Source organism: Elephas maximus, chromosome 3, assembly GCF_024166365.1.
Source record: "Elephas maximus indicus isolate mEleMax1 chromosome 3, mEleMax1 primary haplotype, whole genome shotgun sequence".
Classification (NCBI taxonomy): Eukaryota; Metazoa; Chordata; class Mammalia; order Proboscidea; family Elephantidae; genus Elephas; species Elephas maximus.
Window position 1 is genome coordinate 192,974,185 of NC_064821.1, and position 24,208 is coordinate 192,998,392.

The 24,208-nt window shown below is 57.0% G+C and overlaps 2 protein-coding genes across 3 annotated transcripts; both read left to right on the forward strand.

The window, feature by feature from the left end:
• Nucleotides 1-70: 70 nt before the first annotated feature.
• Nucleotides 71-4,303, forward strand: EFNA4 (ephrin A4). 2 transcript variants are annotated; one of them, XM_049880682.1, is made up of 4 exons: nt 71-272; nt 2,403-2,698; nt 3,114-3,182; nt 3,609-4,303. In XM_049880682.1, the coding sequence occupies exons 1-4, from the start codon at nt 160-162 to the stop codon at nt 3,743-3,745; spliced, it is 615 nt and encodes a 204-aa protein (XP_049736639.1). In that variant the 5' UTR covers nt 71-159; the 3' UTR covers nt 3,746-4,303. The 2 variants fall into 2 exon arrangements, with proteins under 2 accessions (XP_049736639.1, XP_049736640.1); XM_049880683.1 differs by having other exon boundaries at nt 3,114-3,179; nt 3,752-4,303.
• Nucleotides 4,304-14,059: 9,756 nt separating this feature from the next.
• Nucleotides 14,060-22,457, forward strand: EFNA3 (ephrin A3). Its single transcript, XM_049880681.1, has 5 exons — nt 14,060-14,187; nt 20,480-20,793; nt 21,202-21,267; nt 21,452-21,529; nt 21,749-22,457. The coding sequence occupies exons 1-5, from the start codon at nt 14,060-14,062 to the stop codon at nt 21,877-21,879; spliced, it is 717 nt and encodes a 238-aa protein (XP_049736638.1). The 3' UTR covers nt 21,880-22,457.
• The last annotated feature ends 1,751 nt before the right edge of the window (nt 22,458-24,208 follow it).

Below are 24,208 nucleotides of genomic sequence, written 5' to 3' on the forward strand. Positions count from 1 at the left end.
TCCATTGGTGGAAAGTTACTCGGGGGCGTAGCCTGTGAGCCTCCGCACCCCACCCCCTCCCAGCAACCGCCCCCCCCGCCTCTACTTTGTACCTTTCTGGCTCCGACCGAGAAGCGGGCCGGGACGGGCCGGACCAGAGCAGACTGGACCCTGGGGGCGATGCGGCTGCTGCCCCTGCTGCGGACTGTCCTCTGGGCCGCGCTCCTCGGCTCCCCGCTGCGGGGGGGCTCTGGCCTCCGCCACGCCGTCTACTGGAACTCCAGTAACCCCAGGTAGCCGGGCCGAACCGGACGGACGCCGACCCGGGCCTGCGCGCTCCCGAGCCGGGCGCGCACTCGCCAGCCGCGCTTTGCGCGGCGCCGCCTGAGTCCGTCCGCGCGCCGGGGCTCCTTTGTTTGAGCCGGCGGGGGAGGGGGGAGGGGCGAGACGCGCCCCACGGCTCCCCCGCCCGCATATGTTGGGGGGCGGGCAGAGGACCCCAGCCCGAGGGCGAGCGGTCGGGTGTCTGAGCCAACAGCTGGGGGCCTGGGCCGGCACTCTGGGCCCCGCCCCCCTTGCTTCCCTCTTGGTGATCTCCAGCCTCCCGCCGGCGGAGGTGAAGCCAGAAGACTGGAGAGTGAGGAAAGGGATTTTACTCTTGTGAAAGGGCAAGGGTTCCTCTACTGCTCGCTTGGCCTCCCCTCTGGCGCTCTCTGTCTTCCGATCTCTTGGGATATCTCTGCTTTCATCTCTGGCTTTATCGGTCCTTCCATTTCTAGCTAGTCTCGACCCAGCCCCTTCTAGTGAATCACCTTTGGGCAAGTCAATTGACCTCTCTAAACTCAGTTGTCTCATCTGTAAAATGGGCTAATAATACCTACTACCCGGACTACCCTGGAAAGTCAGTCAGGTGAGCTGAGTTCCTGTGTGTGGAAGAGGTGCAGGACTGTACAGATAAAAAAAATATAAACTATTATTTGTTTCTCTCTTCTGAGCTGCTTGCCTTTGAACCTCGATATTTTTTCCTATTTCCATCCTCCTCCCCAATTCTCCCTGCCTGTCTGCTTTCTCCATCTGTTTTCCTCTCTGATTTTCTGCTCGAGACAATCTGTGACTATGTTCACTTGTTCACTCACTAACATTCATTTAAGCATGTCCTTTGTGCCCGGCTCTGTACTAGTGTGCTAGGCATAGCGAGATGAGACCAGGACCTTGCCCTCTGGCAGCCCAGAGACACTGGGGAGGATACCCATAAAAACAGGTCCTTACGGTATTTTGTGATAAGAACTGTTGTTGTCTTCCAACTCTCGATTTCTCTCTCTCTGTTCCAGACCAGTGTCTCTGAATCACTTGGAGGATTTGTTAGAAATTCAGGTTCCTAGTCCCCAACCCTGACGTTCCTGGTTCATTCATTCAATCCACCAATATTTACTGAATGTTCTTCACATGCAGGGCACTGTTCCAGGCACTGGGGATGCAACAGAACAAAACATACAAAGGCCCTGCCCTTGCCCAGCCTGTGTTCCAGTAGGTCTGGGCTAGACCCAGGAGTTTGCATTTCTAATCAGAACCCCCTGATGGGGGTGATCCTCAGACCACCCATCATTGAGAAACAATTGGAGGTCTTTCAGAAGTCTACCTTTGCTGTGTAATGGTTTGAAGGGGTTTCATGCAGTATCTGATGCTGGGGGGACAACTTGTCCCAGCCCTTCACATGTGGACTACCTCCCCAAGGCACCTCCCAAGACAGGAGAAAGAGAACCATGAGAAAGCTAAAGACTGGATGCTGTGTGGAGGGGGCTTCCCTCCACCCCGGCCACTTCCTTGTCCTGCCAAAAAAGCAAAGGCACCCAGCACGCACTCTCTCATTCCTTTTTCACCACAGGCATTCTCTTTACCATTGGATCGAGATCTAAAGGGCAGTCTTTCGCTGCATCTTTATTAAGGGTACTGTTCCCAGTCTCTGGCTCCATCTCTGTATCCAAGTGCCTTGTGGGCCCATTCCGTACCCCTTGCCTCTCTGCCCCAGCTCCTTCACAGCATCCATCCACCTAATGCTGATCGAGCCCAGGCTCTGTGCCAGGCACTGAGGCTCCTGAGGTGGGTGGCAGCTCCAGCACAAAAGGTGATGTGTAGCAAATGGCCTCCCATTTAACAGTGGCTATGAGTGCTGCTGCCATCCCTGAACTTCTCTGAACCTCGCTTTGCTCCTGTGTGAATTGGTCCCTTCATCCATTTCTTGTGCTCCCTTTGTCTCTCAAAAGTTGTCTCCTGGGGGAAATCAGGCCTCCCTGAACTGCTCCATCTCTAGTGGGTGGGGGAGAGGCTGGCAGGAACCTCTGGGAAGGGATATCTCTGGCCCTCATGCCCCGACTGTGCTGTGCCACAGCCCCTTTCAGCCCGTGCCTCCCTTATGCCCTCAGGCTGCTCAGAGGAGATGCTGTGGTGGAGCTGGGCCTCAACGATTACCTAGATATCTTCTGCCCACACTATGAAGGGCCAGGGCCCCCTGAGGGCCCAGAGACCTTTGCCCTGTACATGGTGGACCGGCCTGGCTATGAGGCCTGCCAGGCGGAGGGGGCAGGTGCCTTCAAGCGCTGGGAGTGCTCCCGCCCCTTCGCTCCCTTTGGTCCCGTTCGATTCTCAGAGAAGATTCAGCGCTTCACGCCCTTCTCCCTTGGCTTTGAGTTTCTGCCTGGAGAGACTTACTACTACATCTGTGAGTGAGGAAGGGCACACTGGATGCTCCTTTTCCGGGGGGAGGGTGGGGAGCTGGAAGGAATATGGACCCTACCATTGCCAGTCAAGGCAGAAAGCCCGAGTGAGAAGGGGAAGGAGGGACTGGGAATGAAGGCCGGGGTGGGGGGTGGGGGGCCCGTGGTCCCAGGACTAAACGGGGAGACATCTAGAATGAGTGGAGAGAGGAAGAGAAAGTGAGAGGAGAAGGCAGGGGGCCTGGGGGAAATGGGAGGGCCGTGGATGGGGCCTGGCACCTGGTTATGGCCCAAAAGTAAGGAAAAGCTTTCCAGGGAACTGGTGAGAAGAGAAGCTGGAAGGGTCTGAAACAGAGTCTGAGGCATGAAAAGGGGTGACTCCCTGTGCTAACCGCTTCCTCCCGATTTCCCACCACCCAGCGGTGCCAACTCCGGAGAGTTCTGGCCGGTGCTTGAGGCTGCAGGTGTCTGTCTGCTGCAAAGAGAGCAGTAAGTGGGGTAGGCGACAGGGAGCAACCCTCTGGCTAGTGTGGAGTCCTTGGGAAGGATGGAAGAAATAGGGAGAATCTGGGATCCTCAGACTCTGAGGGGTCCAGGTGGGGCTTCAAGCTGTGGCCTCCCCCAACCCCGTTTAGCCCTCTGGGAGCTTCTACTCTACCCCTGTCTATGCTGGGCCAAGATAAACGAGTCTCTAGGTCTCTAGGGGCAAGGCCCTTCTGGGCCTTAGCTGGGCTGGTTGTCCGTAGTGACAATTTGGGAGAGACTTGGAATTTAGATGAGATGGTAGATTATGGGAAGGGAGTGGCTGGTTTGGGAGACCCTGGAGAATTTAATAGGAGGGAACAACTAATGGGAGGACAGGAGGGAGGCTACAGAAGTGGGGAGACTCATCAGTGCTACCCCTCGCCCTCACAGAGTCTGAGTCAGCCCATCCCGTTGGGAGCCGTGGAGAGAGTGGTACATCAGGGTGGCAAGGAGGGGGTGCCCCCAGCCCCCTCTGTCTCTTGCTGCTGCTGCTGCTCCCGATCCTGCGTCTCCTGCGAGTTCTCTGAGCCGAGTGGACCCTCCCTGTCACCCCCAGGAGCCAGAGCCCTCCCAGGACACCCTGGAGGAGGGGCCCCTGCCACCTGAGCTGGGAGTGCCAAGCCAGACAGACAAGATGGAGCTGCGATAGGGGAAATCAGAGGGTCTGAAGTGACCCTTGCAGTAGCTCACCACCTCATCACAAGCTAAAGATTAGCCAGGGGAGCTGCAGACAGCCCTGAGCACCCTGGAGCAAACAAACATAGGGTCCCTGTCAGCTGCTATGCTGGTCTTTTCCCATCCCCCAGGAAGACTGGGATTTGGCAGGATCGAATCCTTGAGCTGGCTGGGGGCCGAAGACCTGGGGACAGGTGGATTGCTGGACCAGGGCCAGGAAGAAGCCCAGGCCTGGTGTCTGTGTCCAATGCCCAATGGGCCTTTCCCTGGGGCAGCACCTTGCCCTCCCCAGTAGGTCACTCACTTGTCTTCTGTGAAGACGGATTTTACTATGAGGTTGAATTTCATGCCAATTTGTATTTTTATAAGTGTCTGGACCAAACCCTCAATAAAATGCCCCTCTTATTGCTCTCCCCATCCTGCTGCCCTCTGGCTCCTTCCCTGTCACCAGGACTCCCTGTGGCCTGTGCTCCCAGCTTGATTTGGCCTGACCTCCATGCCAGCTGTGCCTAGGCCATCCACGCTAGGCCTTGGTGGGCACCCCTCTGTGTGGAGTGGGTGCCAGCAGCAGCTGTGGAGCTTGGCACCTCCCACCTCCTCAGCCGGCTTCCTATGCAGAGGAGGGGGCAGATGCTCCCTATGGCCTGTCTGCATAGGGCAGTGCCCAAGCCCTGGCAGTAGGGTGTTGGGGCAAAAGCAAGGGGTAGTAAAAAGACCGTGCCTGGGTTTCAGAATGCCTGGGTCCCTGAGTGTTGGCCATCCCTCCCCCTCCCCAAGGGTACTCTGGGTGGTGTCTGGCCTAGAACTGGGAAGGTGGGGTCAGATCAAAGCCTTCCCCAGCGGCCTCTTTGTTCTTCGCTTTTATAAGGAGGAGGGGGTGGGGCCGAGGAGGGAGGGCCCCTTTGCTCTCAGCCCTTCACAGTCTCCCCCACCTCTGGCAGGTGAGGCTGTGGTACCCCCAAGCCCAACTGGATCCCTCCTTTTGAACGGTGTCCTGGGGGGAGCCAGGGTAAGGGGTGCCCCTTCCCCCCGCAGCTGTGCTCTACCCGCCCTGGTGCCCCGCAGCCGCCCCTGGCACTGTGCCGGCCGCCTGGCACCGAGCCAGGGATCGATAGGTGGATGTTGTGCTGATTAGCTCGGCCCCGGCTGCGGCAGCAAGAGGCGACGTGTGAACACGGGGGCGGGGGTGGGGGGGAGCAGGCGAGGATGGGGGTTGAGTGGGAGAGGGGGAGGAGCTGGGAGCTGGGGTCGGGAGACTGACAAGACACTGATGCGGAAGATTGTGAGCCCCTCCCCCACCCCCTTTTATGCCTAGGTCAGACTCCGGTCCCTCTTGAAGGCGGTGGGGACCCTCTTCCCCCCACCACCAAGCACCGCACTTGGGCCTTCTTGGCTAATTTTAATTCCATTGCACTGGCTGAGGCCTGGGGTAGGGGGCAAAGCGCTGCGGGCAAGCAGACACAAGTCGACCCCTCCACCTATTCGAGGCCACTTTGAGGAAATGCCATATCTATAGGTGCCTATGCCTGCATATTCATATGTCAGGTCCCTCCCTCCAAAAGGAGACCTTTAGCGGGGGCGAGGGACAGGGGCGCCGAGGAGAGGCTAGAGTCTGCGCTGAAGTGAGAAGCTAAGAGCTCCGTCTTCCGGTCCTGGATTCGAGTTCGGTTCCTACCTCCATCCTGGAGGTTATCTAGATGTCGCCATGGAAACCGACTTTACTGCTACCTCCGCCCCTCCCAATGAAACCTTAGGTGGGGCAGAACGGGGGCGACTGTTATCAACCGCTGCCTCGGATTGAGAAATGTAAGGGTCTCACCCTGCTCCCAAGGGCCCCCGACACCCCCTCTTCGCGGACCAAGACGGGCGCGCTCGCTCCCGAGTCTGGGGCCGGCCGGCGCGCGATCTGCCACTGATAACGCATGTGCGATAGAGACACTGGGCCCAGTCGGCTTTCCTCGCACTCAGACACACGCCCGCGCTCAGACGCGCACACTTGACACAGACACACGCCCTCGCCGGCCGCCCAGTTCCCTGCGGGTGCGAGGGCGGACACCTCAGCCGCCGCGCACATGCGCGAGGAGCCGGGCTGGGGGGGTCGCAAACGCAGGCCCTCCCGGCCGCAGCCGCTCGGACCAAGCCTATCTTCTCCCTACACTCACTTTCCTCACGGCCTGGGCCGTGCGCAGGTGGCTAATTCGGCCCGGGGCGCGTCTCCATGGAGAGCGAGGGCCGAATCGGCTTATAGGACCCAGACCGGCTGAAGACGCTGGGCGGTCTCCCGGGCACCGGGCCTTGTCCTCGAGAAATCCTTGAGGCGCGTTCCGGGGCGCGGTTCCAGGAGAGGCTAGGCAGGCCTGCAAGTTTTGAAGCGTCACCTATCTCCCCTAAACTCAGCGGCGGTTGACAGTCAAGGGTGGGGCCCTCAATTTGTTGGGCCTGGCCCAGTCTCTCCAGAACAGATGCGAAAACTTCCCTCATCTTCGCCTCACCCCATTTCCCTGCCCTGACAGCCTGAGTCTCCGCGACTGGGATCCTGCTCCACGCTTTCCGGGGTTGCAAATCGTCCTCTTTCCGTTGAGGCTAAACCTTTAATTTTGGTCTTTTTTTTTTTTTTTTTTCTGTGACCTCCTCCTTCCGTTCTTCCCTTTCATTAGTTCCTTCTTTCCTTCCTTCATTCCTTTCATTCATGCAGCAAATTGTGAGCTCCTAGCGCGCCTTTCTTTCAGTCCGCCACTCCAGCTGGGGTCGTCGGGGGATCCCCAGCGGTGACGCAGTTTAGCAGGGTGCACGCTGGCTTGCAAATAGCCAATAGAATCCTGGGGCCTGGGGCATGAGGTCATCAGCGGTGACGCCCATTGGCTCAGGCCTGGTCGGGAGGGGAGTCCCCATGGCAACCGACGGTGCGTCCGACTGTAACCTAGAGAGTGGTCCTTGCTTGAGCTGCTGTGGCAGCTTCAGTGGGTGTTTGGGATGGAGGCGGGGAGGCTGGGGTGGGGCGAAGGTCGGTTTCCAGGGCCCTGTAGCCCTAGCCCAAGCCCGCTCTTAGCTTTCTTGAAATCCTTTTTCTTACTCAAAGTAGTGGTCAACGCCACTTAATCCAGGTATTGGGGAAAGGGTGTTGGAGACAGCATTGGGGTCTTGGATGAGGAACGGCTGCCACCGGGAATGTCAGTTCTGAAATCCTCGTGTTCATCTGCATATCGTCTGCATCTCATTTGCATTCTCTTCATTTAAGGTCAAATTGGCCAGACATCACATTCCCAGCATTGTCACTGTCTGTATCTTTAATTCATCCCTTATTGACTCACTAATCTATCCCCCCAGTTGCCCAGCTCCATAGCCCACCCTTCTCCCCAACCCTCTCTACAGCCTCCACTGTCTCCTGGGGAGGGGAGGGGCAAAGCCTGGCTAAAGGAGAAAGGATAAGGAGTTGGCCTCTCCCTCAGGAGGTTTGGTGACAGATGGGCAGGGCTGGTCTGTACTGCCTGGAGACTAAACTGGCAAAGCAAATGGTGGGGGGAGGTGCCCCAGCTGGGCTGAGGGTCTCCAGGGCCAAATCACCCACACACCCTGCAGGGTCCTGGAACTAGGGATGCTTGGTTCCAGCAAGGGGGCAGGCCTGCCCACCTGTCTGGTGCCAGGGCAGCTTCCTTCCTCCAATTAAACACTAATGAGGCATCATTAACCCTTACCTTGCCTGCCAGCCCTCAGGTGGAACTCAAATTCATGATTCCAGACTGAGGGAAGAGGGAGAAAGAAGGGCCTTTAAGGAACCTGAGAAGCAGTAAGGCCAGGGGACCAAAAGGCAAGAAGACATGGCCAGAGGCATGGGTAGCATGCACTGGTTATCTTGTGTGCTTCTGAGGGATTCTGGAAATAGGTGCCCCACTGTCAGAATGTGTTTATTCTCTTGTTCATTTATTCAATGATCATTTATTAAGCACCTTACTGACTGACTAAATACCAGGCTGCATGTTCGATGCTGGGGATACACATTTACGTAAGACAAGAACGTTTACCTCAAGAAATTTTCAGAATACTGGAAGAGACAGACTGGTCAACAAGTAATTACAATGCCAAATGAGAGTGCTGTTATACAGTTACAGACAAAGTTCTATGAGAACAGTGGGAAAATGGGCTGTCAGAGAAGGCTTGGGTTCTGAAGGACAAAGTTCACAGCAGGGGGGGAACGTGAGAGCTATTATTTATGCATGTGACACAGTATGGGCCCATGTTTAGCTGTGTTTTCGGGACTGCTGGTGTCTACCCTCCCAGAGCTATATGTTTTGGATCTGTGTTTGTATGTGTGTTGTCTAGATCTCTCTGTGTCTGGAATCCCTTCTCCTGAACACACATTGTGGTTTTATTACAGATCAATGTTTGCTGTGAAGCTCTTGCGCAGATTGGCCTGAACCTGCCCAGCCCAGGGGAGGTGAAGTAGGGAACTCATGTTGGCTTCTTGGGAAGAGGTGGGCAGGCACCATCTTCACACCTGGGGCTCAGACCCATGGCTCTCCAAATGGCAGCAGACTGGCCAAGGCAGGCAAAAGGCTGGGCCCTACACTATAGTAGGGTATGCCCAGGCATTAGCTCCTCTGGCCCTGAATCCCCAGAGGAGACATGGAGGTTCCAACCACCACTTCCCACCAATATCTCAGACCCCCTCCCCCAGCCTGTTCTTCTTCTGTCTGCTGAAGAGCAGGCCAGCTCAGACCTGTCTGCTGGCTCTCTCCCCTAGCAAGCAGATCCTTTCCAGGGGACACAAGAGGGCTGGGGAATGCTGGAGCCTACTGGGAAGCTGCCAGATACTCCACCCTGGCCCTCTGTGGCTCTCTCCAGCCTGGATTCTCCCCACCCACTCTGGGGTGCCACTTCTCTGTTTTTTGCCCAGATGCAGCCATCTTTGCCGGGGAAGCCCTCAACAAAGGGTAGAAGGCCGGAGCTCTGGCAGTGAGGAATGAGGGAGGGGGGTTATGATGCTACTCAGAGACCCCTACCCCAATTCCATCTGTCCCTTGCACCCACTTGCTAAAGAGCTAAATTTTGGTAGAGAGAAAAAGTCTGGATCTAGGGAGAGTTTCAGGAATTAAGGAAAACCTCTATGGTCTGAGGAGAAAGAAGGTCAAGGCCTCTCCTTCCATACTGTCAGGGATGGAGACCTCTTTTTTAGCTGTACCTTCCCCTCATTCCAGGAGCCCTGGTGGTGCAGTGGTTAAGAGTTTGGCTGCTAGCCAAAAGGTCAGCAGTTCAAATCCACCAGGCCCTCCTTGGAAACTGTATGGGGTGGGTAGTTCTAATCTGTCCTATAGGGTCACTATGAGTCAGAATCCACTCAATGGCAATTAGTTTGGGTTCCCCTCATTCCAGCTAATCTTTTCCTACCTCACCCATCCTCACTCCCCAAGCTCCAGGTTACCTTTCCCAGTATGATAGCATTATATACCAGTATTATAGTATTAAGGAAGTTTGGAAATGGGGGAGAACAAATGGAAAAGCGAGCCTGGAGCTGGTCCAGGTGGGGAGTCCTCAGTAGATGACCTATGAATAATAATGATGGTGAAAGTTCCATGAATTAAGCCTTCCTTGAGTCTCCAACCCAGTGCTAATGCTTCCCAGACTTGGATCTTAATCCTCACAGCAATCCACTCCTTGAGGTAGGGTATTATTATCCCCATTTTACAGATGAGGATGCAGTGTCAGGGAAGGCAAGTGGTAGAGCTGGAATTCGAACCCAAGCCCATGCTGTTAACTGATAAGCCATACTGCCTCCCTCTCAGCTTTTCTCAAATTACATTCAGGGGATACACACAGACCTCTAGAGTAACACCCCAGAGATGCCTCCCGCTCCACGCGTCTTAGCTTGCCGACTCATTAGAGGGATCAGGGCATGACTAGAATCAGAGGTGATCATACCCCAATGCCACCCACCAAACCCCACATCCTAATTTCCAGTCCTGGGCCACACATCAGTGCACTGTGGTCCCTGCTGTCAGTGATGTGTGTAGTTTTGTGTCAACTGACGAATGTACCCTGGGAAGTCAGAAGACGTGTGTCACCCCCCTTGTTGGCACCTAGGCTTCCATGCTAGGACCACACCAACAGCCTGCCTGTGCTGGGCACATACGGGCCCTGTGTACGGTGCAGAACCTGTGAATATTTCATGCCTGGAGCCGGCGGCTGCCTCTCCCGCTCACACACGTGCCGGATCCTCCCTCTCCCTCTTGTTTATTTGTTTAATGAATTATTTATCCATGCCCCCCCTTCCTTCCTGGCCTCCCCCTCCCCCCAGGCCCTAGCCTCCATGATTTATTGAATGCAGCTGAGCTCTGTGGTTGCCACCCACTGTCCAGAGAGCCACTCTGGGCCACACGGCCTGAGTGCTCCCTGGATCCCAGACCTGCTCAGCTCCCTGCTTCCTTGGCCCCAGGGAATCATGGCCCCAGGGAGGTGAGGATGGGGAAGACAGAAGCACCATGCCAGAGAGCTCCCAGGGGCCTGAGCTCAGTGCCCCTGGAGTGAACATGGCAGCCATGTGGTGTTCTGGCAAGCATTAGGGTCAGAGAGAAAGGGAGACAAAGGCTGCAGCCTTGGGAGAGAGAGAAAGAGGACCAGGCCCATGGAAGGAACCCCAGCCCTGACAGAAGCCTTCACCCTATCGAGAGGAGATCAAGGCCAAAGCCTTAGACACCAGTGTTTCAAAATACAGGTTGTGACCTGTCTTAGTCATCTAGTGCTGCTGTAACAGAAATGCCACAAGTGGATGGCTTTAAGAAACAGAAGTTTATTCTTTCACTGTCTAGTAGGCTACAAGTCCAAATTCAGGGCATCAGCTCCAGGAGAAGCCTTTCTCTGTCAGCTCTGGAGGAAGGTCTTTGTCATCAACCTTCCCCTGGACTAGGAGCTTCTCAGTGCAGGACCCTCGGGTCCAAAGGAGTGTGATTCTCCTGGATCTTGCTTCTAGGTGGTATGAGGTTCCCCTGTCTCTCTGCTGGCTTCTTTCTTTTATATCTCAACAGATTGGCTCAAGACCAAACCCAATCCCTAGATTGAGTCCTGCCTTATCAACATAACTGCTGCTAATCCCACCTCATTAACATCATAGAGATAGAATTGACAATATGTAGGAAAACCACATCAGATGACAAAATGGTGGCTAATCACACAATACTGGGAATCATGGCCTAGCCAAGTCTACAGATATTTGGGGGGATACCACTCAATCCATGACATAACCCATTACCAGAACCAGTTGCCGCTGAGTCGATTCCGACTCATGGCAACCCCAAGTGTGTCAGGGTGGGGAACAGTGCTCCACAGAGCTCCAGTGGTTGATTTTTCAGATGTAGATCATCAGGTCTTTCTTCAGAGGCACCTGTGGGAGAAGAGTGAAATCAAGAAATCAATTTCATGGGTCTCAAAGAGCTTTCTATGTTATTTTGTTTTAATTTTAAGAATAGAAGCAAACATCAAAGTGAATCATCTATAGTAAGGGTAAACACTGTTTCATGAAACTTCTGTTTCAGTGATATATGTGAATGTGTGTGTTTATGCTGGGATGCAATGCAAAATGTACATCTTACTGTGGGTCTCAGTCAGGAACAGTGTGAGTCACAGTTACAGACGGGGTCTAGACCCCATCAGTGGAGTCCTTCCATGGCACAGATCACGTCCTAGGCATGTGGACAGTGGCCCAGGTCTTACCCACAGAGACCCGGTTCCTAGAGAGGCCCAGACCCCATGAATAGAAGCCTATAAACAGGCCTAGGCATTATAGCTGGAAGCACATGGCCTAGAGAGATACAGCTGCAGTTTGTGGATAGCACAAAGGAGCCAGCCAAGGGCCAGTAGATGCTGACATCAGCCCAAGCTCCCTCACCAAGATGGGGAAAGACATAGGGCCACCTCTCACTGAAGGAAGCAGCACCTTTGTTTTTACACAAAGACACCACTTGCCAAGAGATGCACCCTAGGGGCTGGGTCTGCATAAAAAGATGCTTTTTCTAATTCACAGGAAGGCCCAAATCAGCCAGCAGCCCTGTGGACAGAGGCCCAGGTAGAGAGCACCAGATCCCACAGACAGAGGCTTAGGCCCTAGAGTGTCTCAGAACTTGGAAACCAGAGGCTTAGACCCCATGGAGAGCTTCTTCAACCCTATAGGTAAGGCTCCAGATTCTAGAGAGAAGGGCTCAGTTATTATTGGAGGGTGGGGTGGGGGTACTGGATCCTAAGAAGTATGTGGGTCCTGTAGACAAGGGCCCAAATCCTCAAGCAGGACTCAGATTCTATAAATGGGGATTTAAGTCTTCTAAAATGGAATTCAAGTTCTAGACCAAAGAGGAAGCTTCCACTGGCTCTGGGTGTGGGCAGCCTTTCTGCTAACTATGGGCTCTACAGAGAGGAGCCTGTCCTTACAGAGCAGGGAGTATGGAGAGGCTGCCATCTGTGGCACCTAGAGTAGGTAGGTTAGCATCCTTGGGTGACACAAATCTCCCTAGAGCTGAGGAGTCTAGGGGGAGGGAGAGCTGTTTGCAAAGTCCCCCACTCCTCCCTAGGGGCCTAATTTATTTTCTGGCTCCTGAGAAGGAAGAGATCTCCTGGGGCAGAGGGGAGCCTGGGGAGGACAGAGCTGCTCTCGCTTGGCAGCAGCTAGGCACGGAGCCTATTGTGGATGGCACTGCCCTTCCTCCAAACCTGGCACCTGTGGCCGACTTGTGGTCAGGACCCCTGTCTTGCCAGGGATAGGCAGATGGAGGGTGCCTGTGTGTCCTCTCTCCTGAAGAAAAGAAGCAAGATAGCATCCTGTGCATCTCCCTGGGCACAGGTGGTTGCCTTGGGTTCTGAGAGCCCAGTCTGAGGCCTGGTTCTGCCTGGTCACTCCTAGACGAGGCCTCTCCAAAAGAGAAAAGGGGTAGATACTCCCTAGGTCTGGGTTCTGAGTCCCTTTCATGCAACTTCTACTTTCTAGAAAAAGAAGAGAGAAGAGGGGAGGAAGGTTCAGAAGAACTGTGTGGTTGCGTCAAGGGGTGCTTGTGGGTTGGTTTGTGAGAGTCATTGTGAATATGTACGTCTGGATGTGTGCTCGTATGTCTCTGTGTGTCTAAGTGCCTGTGTTTCTACGGATCTCTATTTGTCTGGTTGTGCCTCTGCCTGTGTGTGTGTGTTATCTGTGTGTCTGTATGTCTGCAGTCAAGTGCCTATGGTTCTATGATTTCTGCCTCTGGGTGTCTGTTCCTTTTTCCTGTGCTTGGTTTCACTGTGAAGACAACTGTGGTGAGAGCTGGAACCCAAGGTGCTCTGCCCTTTGCCCTCGGTGCAGCATCTAAGAGAGTAGGAGGGAGAATGCCTGGGGACACAATTGGCTGGACTGGGAGGGGGCCCTGCTTGGGAGTGAGTGAAGAAGCCTTTATGGCTGTTCCAGGAAAGACTGGTTTGCTCTAGCTAACTCTTTCCTTGGCTGCCTCCTCCGCCTTGGGCCCTGGACTGCCAAAGGCCCTTCCAGTCCCAGGTATTGACATTCTTGGGGGCTGAGCTCCTCCACCCCACCTGCAAGCAAAACAAGTCTCATGCCCTCCTGGGGACTTCAGGTCATCAGCTGTCAGGTCCTTGGTGCCAGCTGCGGGCATCTTTGCCACCCTCCTGTGCACACCTGACTCCTCATACACCTGGGAAGAGGGGGCGTGGAGGGCCAGATTGTTCAGAAAGGAGGGGGGTCTAGACCTACTTATTGAGAGATCCTGGACTTCCAGCTTCTTCTCAAGTCTCCTCCTTCACACCATTCCAGAGATGAATATGCTCACACGAGACCCCTACCGTGGGCTTCCTAACCCTTCTCCTGGGAACTCCAGACTGGGGAGAAGGCTCAGGGCCGGCGGTAGCAAACTGAACCGAGGAGAGACAGGAGAGGAGAGCGCCGGCTCGTCCCCGAGGGAGCAGCACCAGCCCCTCCTCCCACGCGCCGCGCGCTCCTGCCTCGGGCGAGGCGGGGCCTGGGCGGGAGCGCGCCAGGGGCGGGGCTTCGGGGGCGCGCCCGGGCGGGTGGAGGGGAGGACTGGGGGCGTGGCCTAGGTCTGGGGGCTGGCGGCGGCGGCAGCAGGGAGCTGGGAAGCAGAGAAGCCGGGAGCGCGGGGCTCAGTCGGGGGGCGGCGGCGGCGGCGGCTCCGGGGATGGCGGCGGCTCCGCTGCTGCTGCTGCTGCTGCTCGTGCCCGTGCCGCTGCTGCCGCTGCTGGCCCAGGGGCCCGGGGGGGCTCTGGGAAACCGGCATGCGGTGTACTGGAACAGCTCCAACCAGCAGTGAGTCGGGGGCCCAGGGAACCCGCGCGTCCCGTGTCTCTGAGAGGGGAAGCCAGTGGGCCCAGGAAGTCCTGGGGGAACCCGGGGTGGGAGTCCTGGGAGACCACACTGGAGGCTGGGAGGCGAGGCAAAAGGGAATGCACTCTGTGGGCGTCTATGAAATTCGAGGCTGTTGGCGTATAGTAAGGAGGGCTCGGGCTGTGCTGGGAGACGGCTCTGGGATCCCCCCGACCCCACCGCGGCTTCTCTTCACACCCGCCTCTGGAATGTCATACCCCGGTCCACATCCCTTCCCCATCTTCAACCTTTTCAGCCGGGGGTGTTTGGGGGTGCCAGTGTACTGGGGATAGGCCTCCGCAGTTGGGGGGCCCAGGTCTGACCTGTTTTCAGTCGAGAAAGTGTCAAGGGGTTTTGTCTAGGGCTCCTGCTCTTAAAAGTGGGATCCAGAGCTGAGGCAGGGAGTACGACCGAGCACCTCCCCCAGAACGAAGGCGAACCGGTGCCCTGGTTGTGTGGCTGCGCCAGACTGGGGTGAGCTGACGCTGGGTCTCCGAGTTGGGGGTCCCTGGGAGTGCCGCTTGGTTAGGATGGGAACGTGGGATACCGGCGATAGGGAAGGAGGCAAGAAGCTGTCGGCGTGTCACACACGCCCGGGCTGGGGACGGCGTGCGGCTCCAAGTGTGAGCGGGCGTGCGCGGCTGTCAGTGCGCGTGTGTGTCTGAGTGTGTGATTTGTGTGTCTGCGTCGGCGATGGTCTGGGGGTGGGAGCGGACGGCAGGTCGGGGAGGAGGCTGCTGTGGGTGTCCAGGTGGCCGGCCGCGTCTGGGTTGGGGTGGCTGTCGGCGCCGCCGCGGTCTGGGCGGGTGTCAGGGCAGCCGTGTGGTTTCCCGGGGTGTGTGGCTCGGCGGCCGGTGCCGGCGGCCGGGCCGGTTTCTCATTCTGATCAATCTTCCCTGCCCTTGTCTTCTCCTCCCCACCGAGCCGCCGAGTGTATCACCCCGGCAGCCTCCGTGTGTGTCTGTGTCTTGGGGGGGTTCCCTGGGGACACGGGGGTCGCTGTCACACCTGCCCGGGCGGCGGCGGCGGCACTGCCTCTGGCTCCCCACCCCGGGGACGAGTCAGGAACAAATGGCAAGGCCCCAGGGGAGGGGGCCGGGAGGGCCGGGCAGCCGCGACCCCCAACCTTCCGGGGGAGGGGCTGCCGCTGGTTGCTTCGCTCTTTGTTGTTTGGGGCTCCGCGCCTCCCCCTCTCTCCTTCCTCGCGCCCGGAGTGTCAGACTGGGGGTGGGGATGAGCCAATGACGCCCCCCTCTTGCTTCCCATGGAAACCTCGGGGGCGGGGATGCGGTCCCTCCCCCCAACCCAGTGGGACTTGGAACACTCCGGGGGGCGCTGGGGATTACTCCCCTGCTCTCTCTGGCTCGTACCTCTCCCCCAGACTCACACGCCCGCCCCCCGCCCCGCTAGAATCTGGCGGGGAGTCGAGAGCGCGCAGGTGAGGGGCTCCGGGTTCCCAGCCACCCTCGGGGTACCCCCGGTGTTCTCAGGGAAAAAGGAGCCAGGGGGATGCGGGATGGCCTTGGGGGGAGTTGATCAGGTTCCCCTCCCCCTCAGACACCTGGGCGCAGGTGAAAGCCCCAGGAGGGGGTGGGGGAGCCCGGGTGCCGTGAGTCTCCATTCTGCCCTCCCCACTCCCCAGCCTGCTTGGACCGGCAGAGGTAGGAGGGGGCGCGCAGCGGACTGGGAGGCCGCCGCCGCCCCCGCCTAGCTTTCCCGGCCTTTGTTGCCGCTGCGCCCGGGCTCCCCGGCTCCCTCACTGCGGCAGCCGCGGCCCCATAAATCGTGAGAGCGACGTGCTCCGGAGCCGGCAGTGGAGAGGGCCGGGGAGCTGGGGGCGGGGCCCGGCAGAGCCACAGGCTCCCGCGCCCCCTCCCCCCGGTCACGTGAGCAGGGCTTCTGGCTCCCACCCCCCGTCACGTGCGGAGGGTCTCTGCCCCTTGGGGTCACGTGGGGAGGGTCTCGCGACCCCGCCTCCTGGGGTCACGTGGGAGGGTACTAGTGGGACACGTGCAACGGCCTTCTTTGACAGACCTGGGGGCAGTGCCCTGCACAGCGGCCGCGACCTCGTCCCCTGTCCCCCACTCAGCCCCTCCATTTGGTCCCCTGGAATAGGTGAGACCTGCCTCTAGCCTGACCCAGGGACTAGGGATGAGGACACTGAACTGGTAGGATACAGGAGAGTGTTAGGTCAAGGGGTCCCAGTGCCAGGAATTGAAGCTGGGGGGAGCTGGCCAAAGGCCAAATATATGCCCCATCGCCGGTGCTTCATTTCTTTGCAGAACTGAGTGAGGGTGTTGCTATTCGCCCCTCTCTCAAGAAGCCTCAAGAACATCTCTCTCTAGCTGTCTCTCTTCCTGTCTCTTTATCTCTGAAATGTCCCTGTTGCTGATCTCTTTCATTCATACATTCATTCAACAAAAATTTATTGAGGCTTTGCTGTGTCCCTATTGGTCTCTCCCTGTCTGTTTTCTCCCGGTCACAGAGTCTCTGCCCTGTACCCCATCTCTGTCCCTGATTCTCTCCTTTTTCCTCTCTCTCACCGTCTCCGCCGTGAGTGGGCCTCTCTGGGTCTGCCTCTACGTCTGTCCCTTTCTCCTAGTGTCTCTCAGTTGTCATTCCCTTCCCTCCGTCTCTGGGTTTTTGGCTCCCCCACCCCTCTCTGCGTCCCACTCCCTTTCCCCTCTCTGTGACTCTGGTCTCTGTGAATCTCCCGTCCTGGTCTCTATATTTCTCTTCGTCTCTATGTGTCTCGCTTTTGGCGGGTCTCTCGCTCCTCTCCGCTGCTGCAGATCAATAAACCTTCGCCGCCGCCGCTGCCGCCTCTGTCGCAGGAAGGAGGGGCGGGGGTGTCGGGCGCGCTGCTTTTCCCCCACGGGCGGGAAGCCCGGCGCACGGACCCAGGATGGCAGGACCTGGCCCGCGGGGTCGCCGCAGCCAAGGGCGGCCGAGGGGCGCGGGGGGATGTCAGTGGGCACGCGGTTCCCGGGAGCGCTCTCACCCCCCCACCCCCGCAGCCCCAGCGCGCGGACTCCACGCCGCGCACACGTGGTCCGGCCTCGCCTGGTGGAGCGGGCGGCGCGCTACCTCGGGGGCGCGCGCTAGAGGGGAGGAGAACAGGGGTCCGGTCTTTCCATTCCTTCTCCAGCTCCCTTTGCTCTGTATCCCGGCGTCTGGGGCAAGGGCGCGGATTTAACAAGTTCAAGGCCCCTAGGGTCCTTTCCGCACTCCCTGGTCTAGTTAGACACCCTGTTTACCTGCCCCTAATTGTCCTAAGGGGAGAGGCTCTCTCCTTCCCTCTCCCCCGCCTCCGGTGCACTCAGGGCTGAGTGGGACCTGGCGCTTTGAGGCGGGGCGCAGAAGTGAAGGGGAGGGGTAGGGCTGCGCCCCCGGGGCGGTTCGAGCCGGGAGAAACTGACATAACGGAGTGAGGGGGCACCCCCGCCAGGTGGGGTATGTCGACACTCGTCTTTCTGAGAGAGAGGTGGGAGGCTAGTAGGGGGATGGAGTAGAGAAGAATAGAGAATTGTTTCAAGGGGCAGGGCACACCCCAGTCCCCAGATCCCAACCCCTCCCCGGCGGGTGCGGCTCTAGGTTGGGGAGGTGTGGCTCTGGAGGCGGAGTTAGCTGGCGAACTTCGACCAGGCCTAGCGGCACCTCCCTCTTCACTGCCTGGGCGAGAGAATGACAGATTGAATTAAAGTGCCTAAGCCAGCAGACATCCCGGTCTCCCAAGAATTGCAGTACCAGCCCCTCTGCCACTTGTCTGCCAGATACCGACTGGGCACAGCCATCCCATGAACCACACACCTAGCTTTGGTGTGTGTGTGGCGGGGGGGGGGGGCGCATTTCAGGCCTGTTACTGCCATCCAGCACAGAAATGAGTAAGAGGTGACTTCCCTTCACTTGTGGTCACCCGCAACCTTTTTATAAGGCTAGTCCTCACCCCATTGAAGAAACTGAGGTACCTGTAGGAATATCTCTGGAGTCAATTTATTTCCTGCTGGAATGGAGTGTGTTATAGGGGCAACCGGGTGGTGCAGGAGGGAGGGACTGCTTTGGAGTGGAACTGGAAATCTGGGCGAGGCTCAAGGACAGAGGCCCCAGTGTGGCTGTGCAGCTGCTTCAGGCCTGGCACCCGACTACTGGCGGCCCCCACCCCAAAGTCTGAGGAGAGGAATAGGAGACTATGGGGTTCAGCATGGAGAGGCAGGCCTGGGGTGGTGGCTGGGAGCCAGGCCTGGTCTAACCTGTTTTCCTGCTCCCAGTGCCCCAGGCCCAGACTCCTGCCCACCTGAGTGCCAGGGCCAGGGAGGGGCCTGAGTGACCCATCACTCCCATGGGAACCAAGTGGGGCTGATGGCATTCCTGATGACTCAAGGAGGCTGTGCCCATTCTTACTGGTGTGCCCAAAAGCCAGCTCACACCTGTCTGTCTCACCACCAGGCCTGGAAAGAGGTATTTGGGGAGGGGGTGGCACAGGCAAGGCCAGAGAAGTAGGGTAAGGTAGAGAAGGATCCTCAAGGCCCCACCCCAAGCAGGAGCCTCCAAGCTCCTTTCCCTAATGGACCTAATTACTGTTTGTGGAGCTGGGAGGTACCTGGTGACATGGAGAGCCAGTCCCTCCCCTCAGGGAGTTCCCAGGGACTAGGGACCCCAGTGGCTTGACATTTTGCCAAGTACCTCCATACTTTCCTGTGTCCATGACACCCCCCTTCACTGTCACTGCCAAGATGTGTGCATTTCTACCCTAGAGAAATTAGGGAAAACCCCTGCCCACTTCTCTGAGTTCCTTTCTCTATTCAGATATTTCTCCTGTACACACATCATTCAGGACCCACTATCAAGAGGGTAAAACCAACACTTTGATGGTGACTAGTGAGGCAGGGGGGCTTGCTGGGGACTCAACATCCGCTTCTCTGTCCCATGTAGGATCAGGGAAGTAAGAGGCACGGCCATCTTGTCTGGGCACTATGCCCACTCATCTGCCTAGCCTCATAGGGCGGGCCAGTGGTGCCCAGGTTGAAGAGGGAGGGGTATAACGAGGCAGAAGTTTCATCCAGTTGGCATGATGCCTTTGGAGCCTTAGTATTGAGTTCCTTAGTTCGCTGGTTGGTTGTGTTCAGGTTATTGGAGACCTCATTGTCCATGGTCTCAGGGTGGAGGTCAGTGGATGCTTGTGGTACTGAAGGTACAGATGTCAGGGATACCGTAGAGACAGCATGTGCCAGTATGTGTGTGTCTTTGAGTGATACCCCAGGATGCAGCGTGCCCGACTGGTGGCCTCAGGGTTTCAGTTCCGACATGGCAGGGAGGCTGAGAAACAGGTTTGGGGGACAGTCCAAGTTTGGGCCATAGAGTCAGTGTTTCTGTGAGGGACATTCTGAAGGGGCTTCTAGGACATTCCAAAAGGGCTGCCAGGACCGATGGGCGGAGCCATAGTGATCAATGTCCAAAGGGTAGGAGGAGCTACTGAAGGAAACTGCCCAAGAGGGGCAGTTTGGAGGGCAGGGAGAGAATCTGAGGCAGCTGGGGGTCAACCAATACAGCATGCAAGCCCAGGACACATCCAGTCTAGCTTTTCTATGTGTATGCCGCCTATGAGTGGGCGGTGAACATATTTGTGTGTGTGCCATGGAACTTATGCGTGTATATGCATGAAACAGCCATCCGTGCGTATGTGAGGGCAGGTCCTGTCGGACTGGCCTGCGGAATGGACTGGCAGCAGTAAAGAAGCATGGTGCGAGAGCAGATGGAGAGTGCCCGCTCTCGAAAGGAATCGCTCCCACTCTCGCCCTTCCCTTCCATCCCTTCTATTCCTCCGCCCCGCCGGTGAATTATGGGGGTTGGCTTAGGGACGGAGGAAATCCGGGCCTGGGTCTGGGAGTCGCTGGGGCCTGCGCCGTTTCTGTGGTAACCAAAGCACACGTTCCCTTCCTCTGTCCTCCCGCCTCTTTTCCTTTTGGTGACAGGGCCGGGCTTCCCTGCGCCTTTGCTACCCTCTGGTGGCAGCCAGGGGAAGGACAGAACAAGAAGGAGAGGGCACGGAAGGCTAGAGCCGGAACTGGGGGCACTAGGGCCCTGGGGACAAAGCCGGGGGCTGAGAAGAGAGGAGGCTCGGAGGAAATGTCAGGAGGCTCTGGGGATCCAGGGGAAGGTCTGCGGAGTGGCGAAGTGGAACGCTGGCTGCCTTTGGGGTTTCTTCGCTCTGACCCGCTTCCTTTTCCCCCCTCAGCCTGCGGCGAGAGGGCTACACCGTGCAGGTGAACGTGAACGATTACCTGGATATTTACTGCCCGCACTACAACAGCTCAGGGGTGGGCCCCGGGGCGGGGCCGGGCCCCGGAGGCGGGCCGGAGCAGTACGTGCTGTATATGGTGAGCCGGGCCGGCTACCGCACCTGCAACGCCAGCCAAGGCTTCAAGCGTTGGGAGTGCAACCGACCGCACGCCCCCCACAGCCCTATCAAGTTCTCGGAGAAGTTCCAGCGCTACAGCGCCTTCTCGCTGGGCTATGAGTTCCATGCCGGCCACGAGTACTACTACATCTGTGAGTGGCGGCCCGGCCGGCGGGGCGGGGCTGAGGGCCAGTGTCACCTGGGGGCGGGGCCTCGGACGCGGGGGCACCTGGCGGCTGTGTCTCTGAGTGATACCCCGCGGGAGGCGCGGGCATTGGGGGTCTCAGAGTTTCAGCTCAAACAGGGCCGGGAGGCTGAGAGAGGAGTTTGGGGAGTAGTTCCAAATTTGGGCCGTAGAGTCATTTTTTTTCTGTGTGGGACATTCCGAAGGGGCTTCTAGGACATTCCAAGGGGGCTTCTAGGACCGAAGGGCGGAGCCATAGTCATCAATGCTCAAAGGGTAGAAAGAGGGGCAGTTTGGAGAGGGTGAAGAGAGTTTCTGAGTGAGGGCACGGGGCGCGAATTGAGAGACAGAGACTCAGGCCCCGTCTCCTCCCCAGCCACGCCCACCCACAACCTGCACTGGAAGTGTCTGAGGATGAAGGTGTTCGTCTGTTGTGCCTCCAGTGAGTATAACCGGCTGCCAGCTGCGCCCTCATCCTTGGCTCCCCTGCTTTGGGGCTCCCCTGGCTTCCTGGGGGCGAGGGTGGAGGGCACAAGCGAGGGGGTTCGCTCCCCAGCGTTAGCAGAGGGAGGGATCCTGGCCCTGACTCTCCCCTCCTCTCTCCCTACCCGCACCCCACCCCGCAGCATCGCACTCCGGGGAGAAGCCGGTCCCCACTCTCCCCCAGTTCACCATGGGCCCTAATGTGAAGATCAACGTGCTGGGTGAGTCTGCGCAGCGCCCTCTGGTGGCCACTGCTAGAACCGCAGCCCCCTCCCTGGTGCCTGCTCACCTCGCATGCTTTATCCTGCCGGCATCGATCCTCCCTGCCCCCTTGGTTGGTCCCATCCCCAGCTCCACTGCTGCTGCCGCTGCCGCTGCCGCGTGCCCCGCTCTGTTGCACGGCCCAGTCCTCACCAGTCTGTCTATCCATTTGTCCACAGAGGACTTTGAGGGCGAGAACCCCCAGGTGCCCAAGCTTGAGAAGAGCATCAGCGGGACCAGTCCTAAGCGGGAACACCTGCCCCTGGCCGTGGGCATCGCCTTCTTCCTCATGACACTCTTGGCCTCCTAGCTCTGCCCCCTCCCTGGGCAGGGAGAGATGAGGCAGGGCTGGAAAGGAGCAGGGAGCCTTTGGTCTCTTCAAGGGAAGCCGTGGGGCCTGGACTCCCATCTCTGATGGCCAGAAGTGGGGTCTGCACCATAAATCTGTGCCTGCTCCCTCTTTCCCCCCAGGCAGGCACAGTAGTGGACCAGGTGCAGGGACAGCCACAGGTCCCAGGTGGCCTTGTGGCTCTGGTAATGTTTAGTACCAAATTGGGGGACCATAAAGGGCAGTGCTCAGGACTCCCTACCCCCTGGTACTTTTCCCTGCCCCCTGGTGCCCGCCCCCTTCGTCCTCCCAGAGGAACAAATATGCCCCAGAGAGAATAAATCGCACTGTGGGAGGCACCCCATCTCTCTCCTCCAGGGGCAGAACATGGGGAGGGGACTAGATGGGCAAGGGGGTAGCACTGCCCGCTGCCCCCTTCCCCTGTTTACAGCAATAAGCACGTCCTCCTCCCCCCTCCCACCCCAAGGATTGTGGTTTGGATTGAATCCAGGTTTACAAGTAGACACCCCTGGGAGCAGGCAGTGGGCGAGGGTAGCAAGGGGTGGGCATTGGGGTGCCAGGCAGGCATGTACAGACTCTATATATATATATAATGTACAGACAGAATCCCTCTCCTTCCTTAACCTCCTGACCTTCCTTGACTTCTCCTTCGAGCTTCAGACCCCTTCCCCACCAGGCTAGGCCCCCCTGGGGGTCCCCCTGGCCCCTCTTTTGTCTTCTGTGAAGACAGGACCTATGCAACGCACAGACACTTTTGGAGACCATGAGACAACAATGACCCCTCCCCTCCAGCCCTGAGCCGGACCCAATCCCAGGACCCTGTCCTGCCCACCCAGTGTGGTCCACACCCGTCCTCCTGGGCCTTTTTCAAGTGCTTTGGCTGTGACTTTCATACTCTGCTCTTAGTCTAAAAAAATAAACTGAAGATAAAAATAACTGAGTGTGTGTGATTTCAAGAGGCCATCCGTCTCCTACTACACTGGTTGAACCCCACAGGTCACAGGTCGCAGGGCCCAGGTATCTGTGTGGGGGGAACCCTGGGGCATTGTTCTGTGGCTTGGCCCTTTAAGGGAGGCAGCTCTGTGTGGAGGGAGGGCCAGGGGCTTCAGATCTGGGCCCGAGTGACTACAGGCAAATCATTTCACTTCTCTGAGCCTCAGATAGCCCACCAGTAAAACTGGGTTACATATCTCTCAGGATTAAATTAAATTAAGGATGAAATGACATAGGGAATATAAGGCTCAACCAATGATGGTTTTCTCCTTCTCTTGCCTTTCCATCTTGCGATCAGAAGTTCTTAACTGGACTCTTACGGAATTCAAGGAGTTTGTGGGCCTAGACAGGAAAAAAAAAAAAAAAAAAGTACATATTTTCACTCGCCTCTAACTGAAATTTAGCATTCTCTTCGGTACTCGGGCAACAAGCTACAAAAGTTATTGGCATTACCTGTGACTTTGTAACCAACAGAAATCACAGATGTTTTCATACTGTATTGTAGGTGTGGAAGAGGCCTTGAAACGTCCTTTAAATTATAGTAGTAGCTGTTGGACCTTCTTTGTTTTTAATGTGTTAATAAAGAAACATATATTACTATACAAAAAAAACTGAAATGGTTTGATATCTGTATTTTAACATAATTGGTTTCTTTTTTTTAATCCTTTATGATTTTGTTCTATTCATTTAAAATCATTAATCTGAGAAAGGGTCTGTGGACTTCACCAGATGGCCAAAGGGGTCCATAGCACAGAAATGGTTAATAACCCCTGCTATATTTTTTTTATTTGGAGCCTTGGTGGCACAGTGGCTAAGAGCTATGGCTGCTAACCAAAAGTTCAGCAGTTCGAATTCATCAGCTGCTCCTTGGAAACCGTATAGGGCAGTTCTATTCTATCCCATAGGGTCACTATGAGTCGGGATCAATGGCAACGGGTTTGGTTTTTTATAGGGAAACACCAGGAGCTCTGGTGGTGCAATGTTTTAAAGGCTCAGCTGCTATCTGAAAGGTTGGTGGTTTGAACCCACACAGTGTTTCCACAGGAGAAAGACGTGGCAATCTGCTCCCCCTAAGGATTGCGGTCTAGAAAACCTTATGGGGCAGTTCTTCTCTGTCACGTGGGGTTGCTATGAGTCAGAATCCACTTGACAGCGCCTAACAACAACATAAGGAATCACAGCTGGGAGTCTGCACATAACTACAGCACCCTGCATTGGTCAGACTAGAGGGGCCAGAAGGCAAAACATGGGAGAGAGGGTAAGGCAGTCAAAGATGGCTTCTCAAGATGGCTTCTCA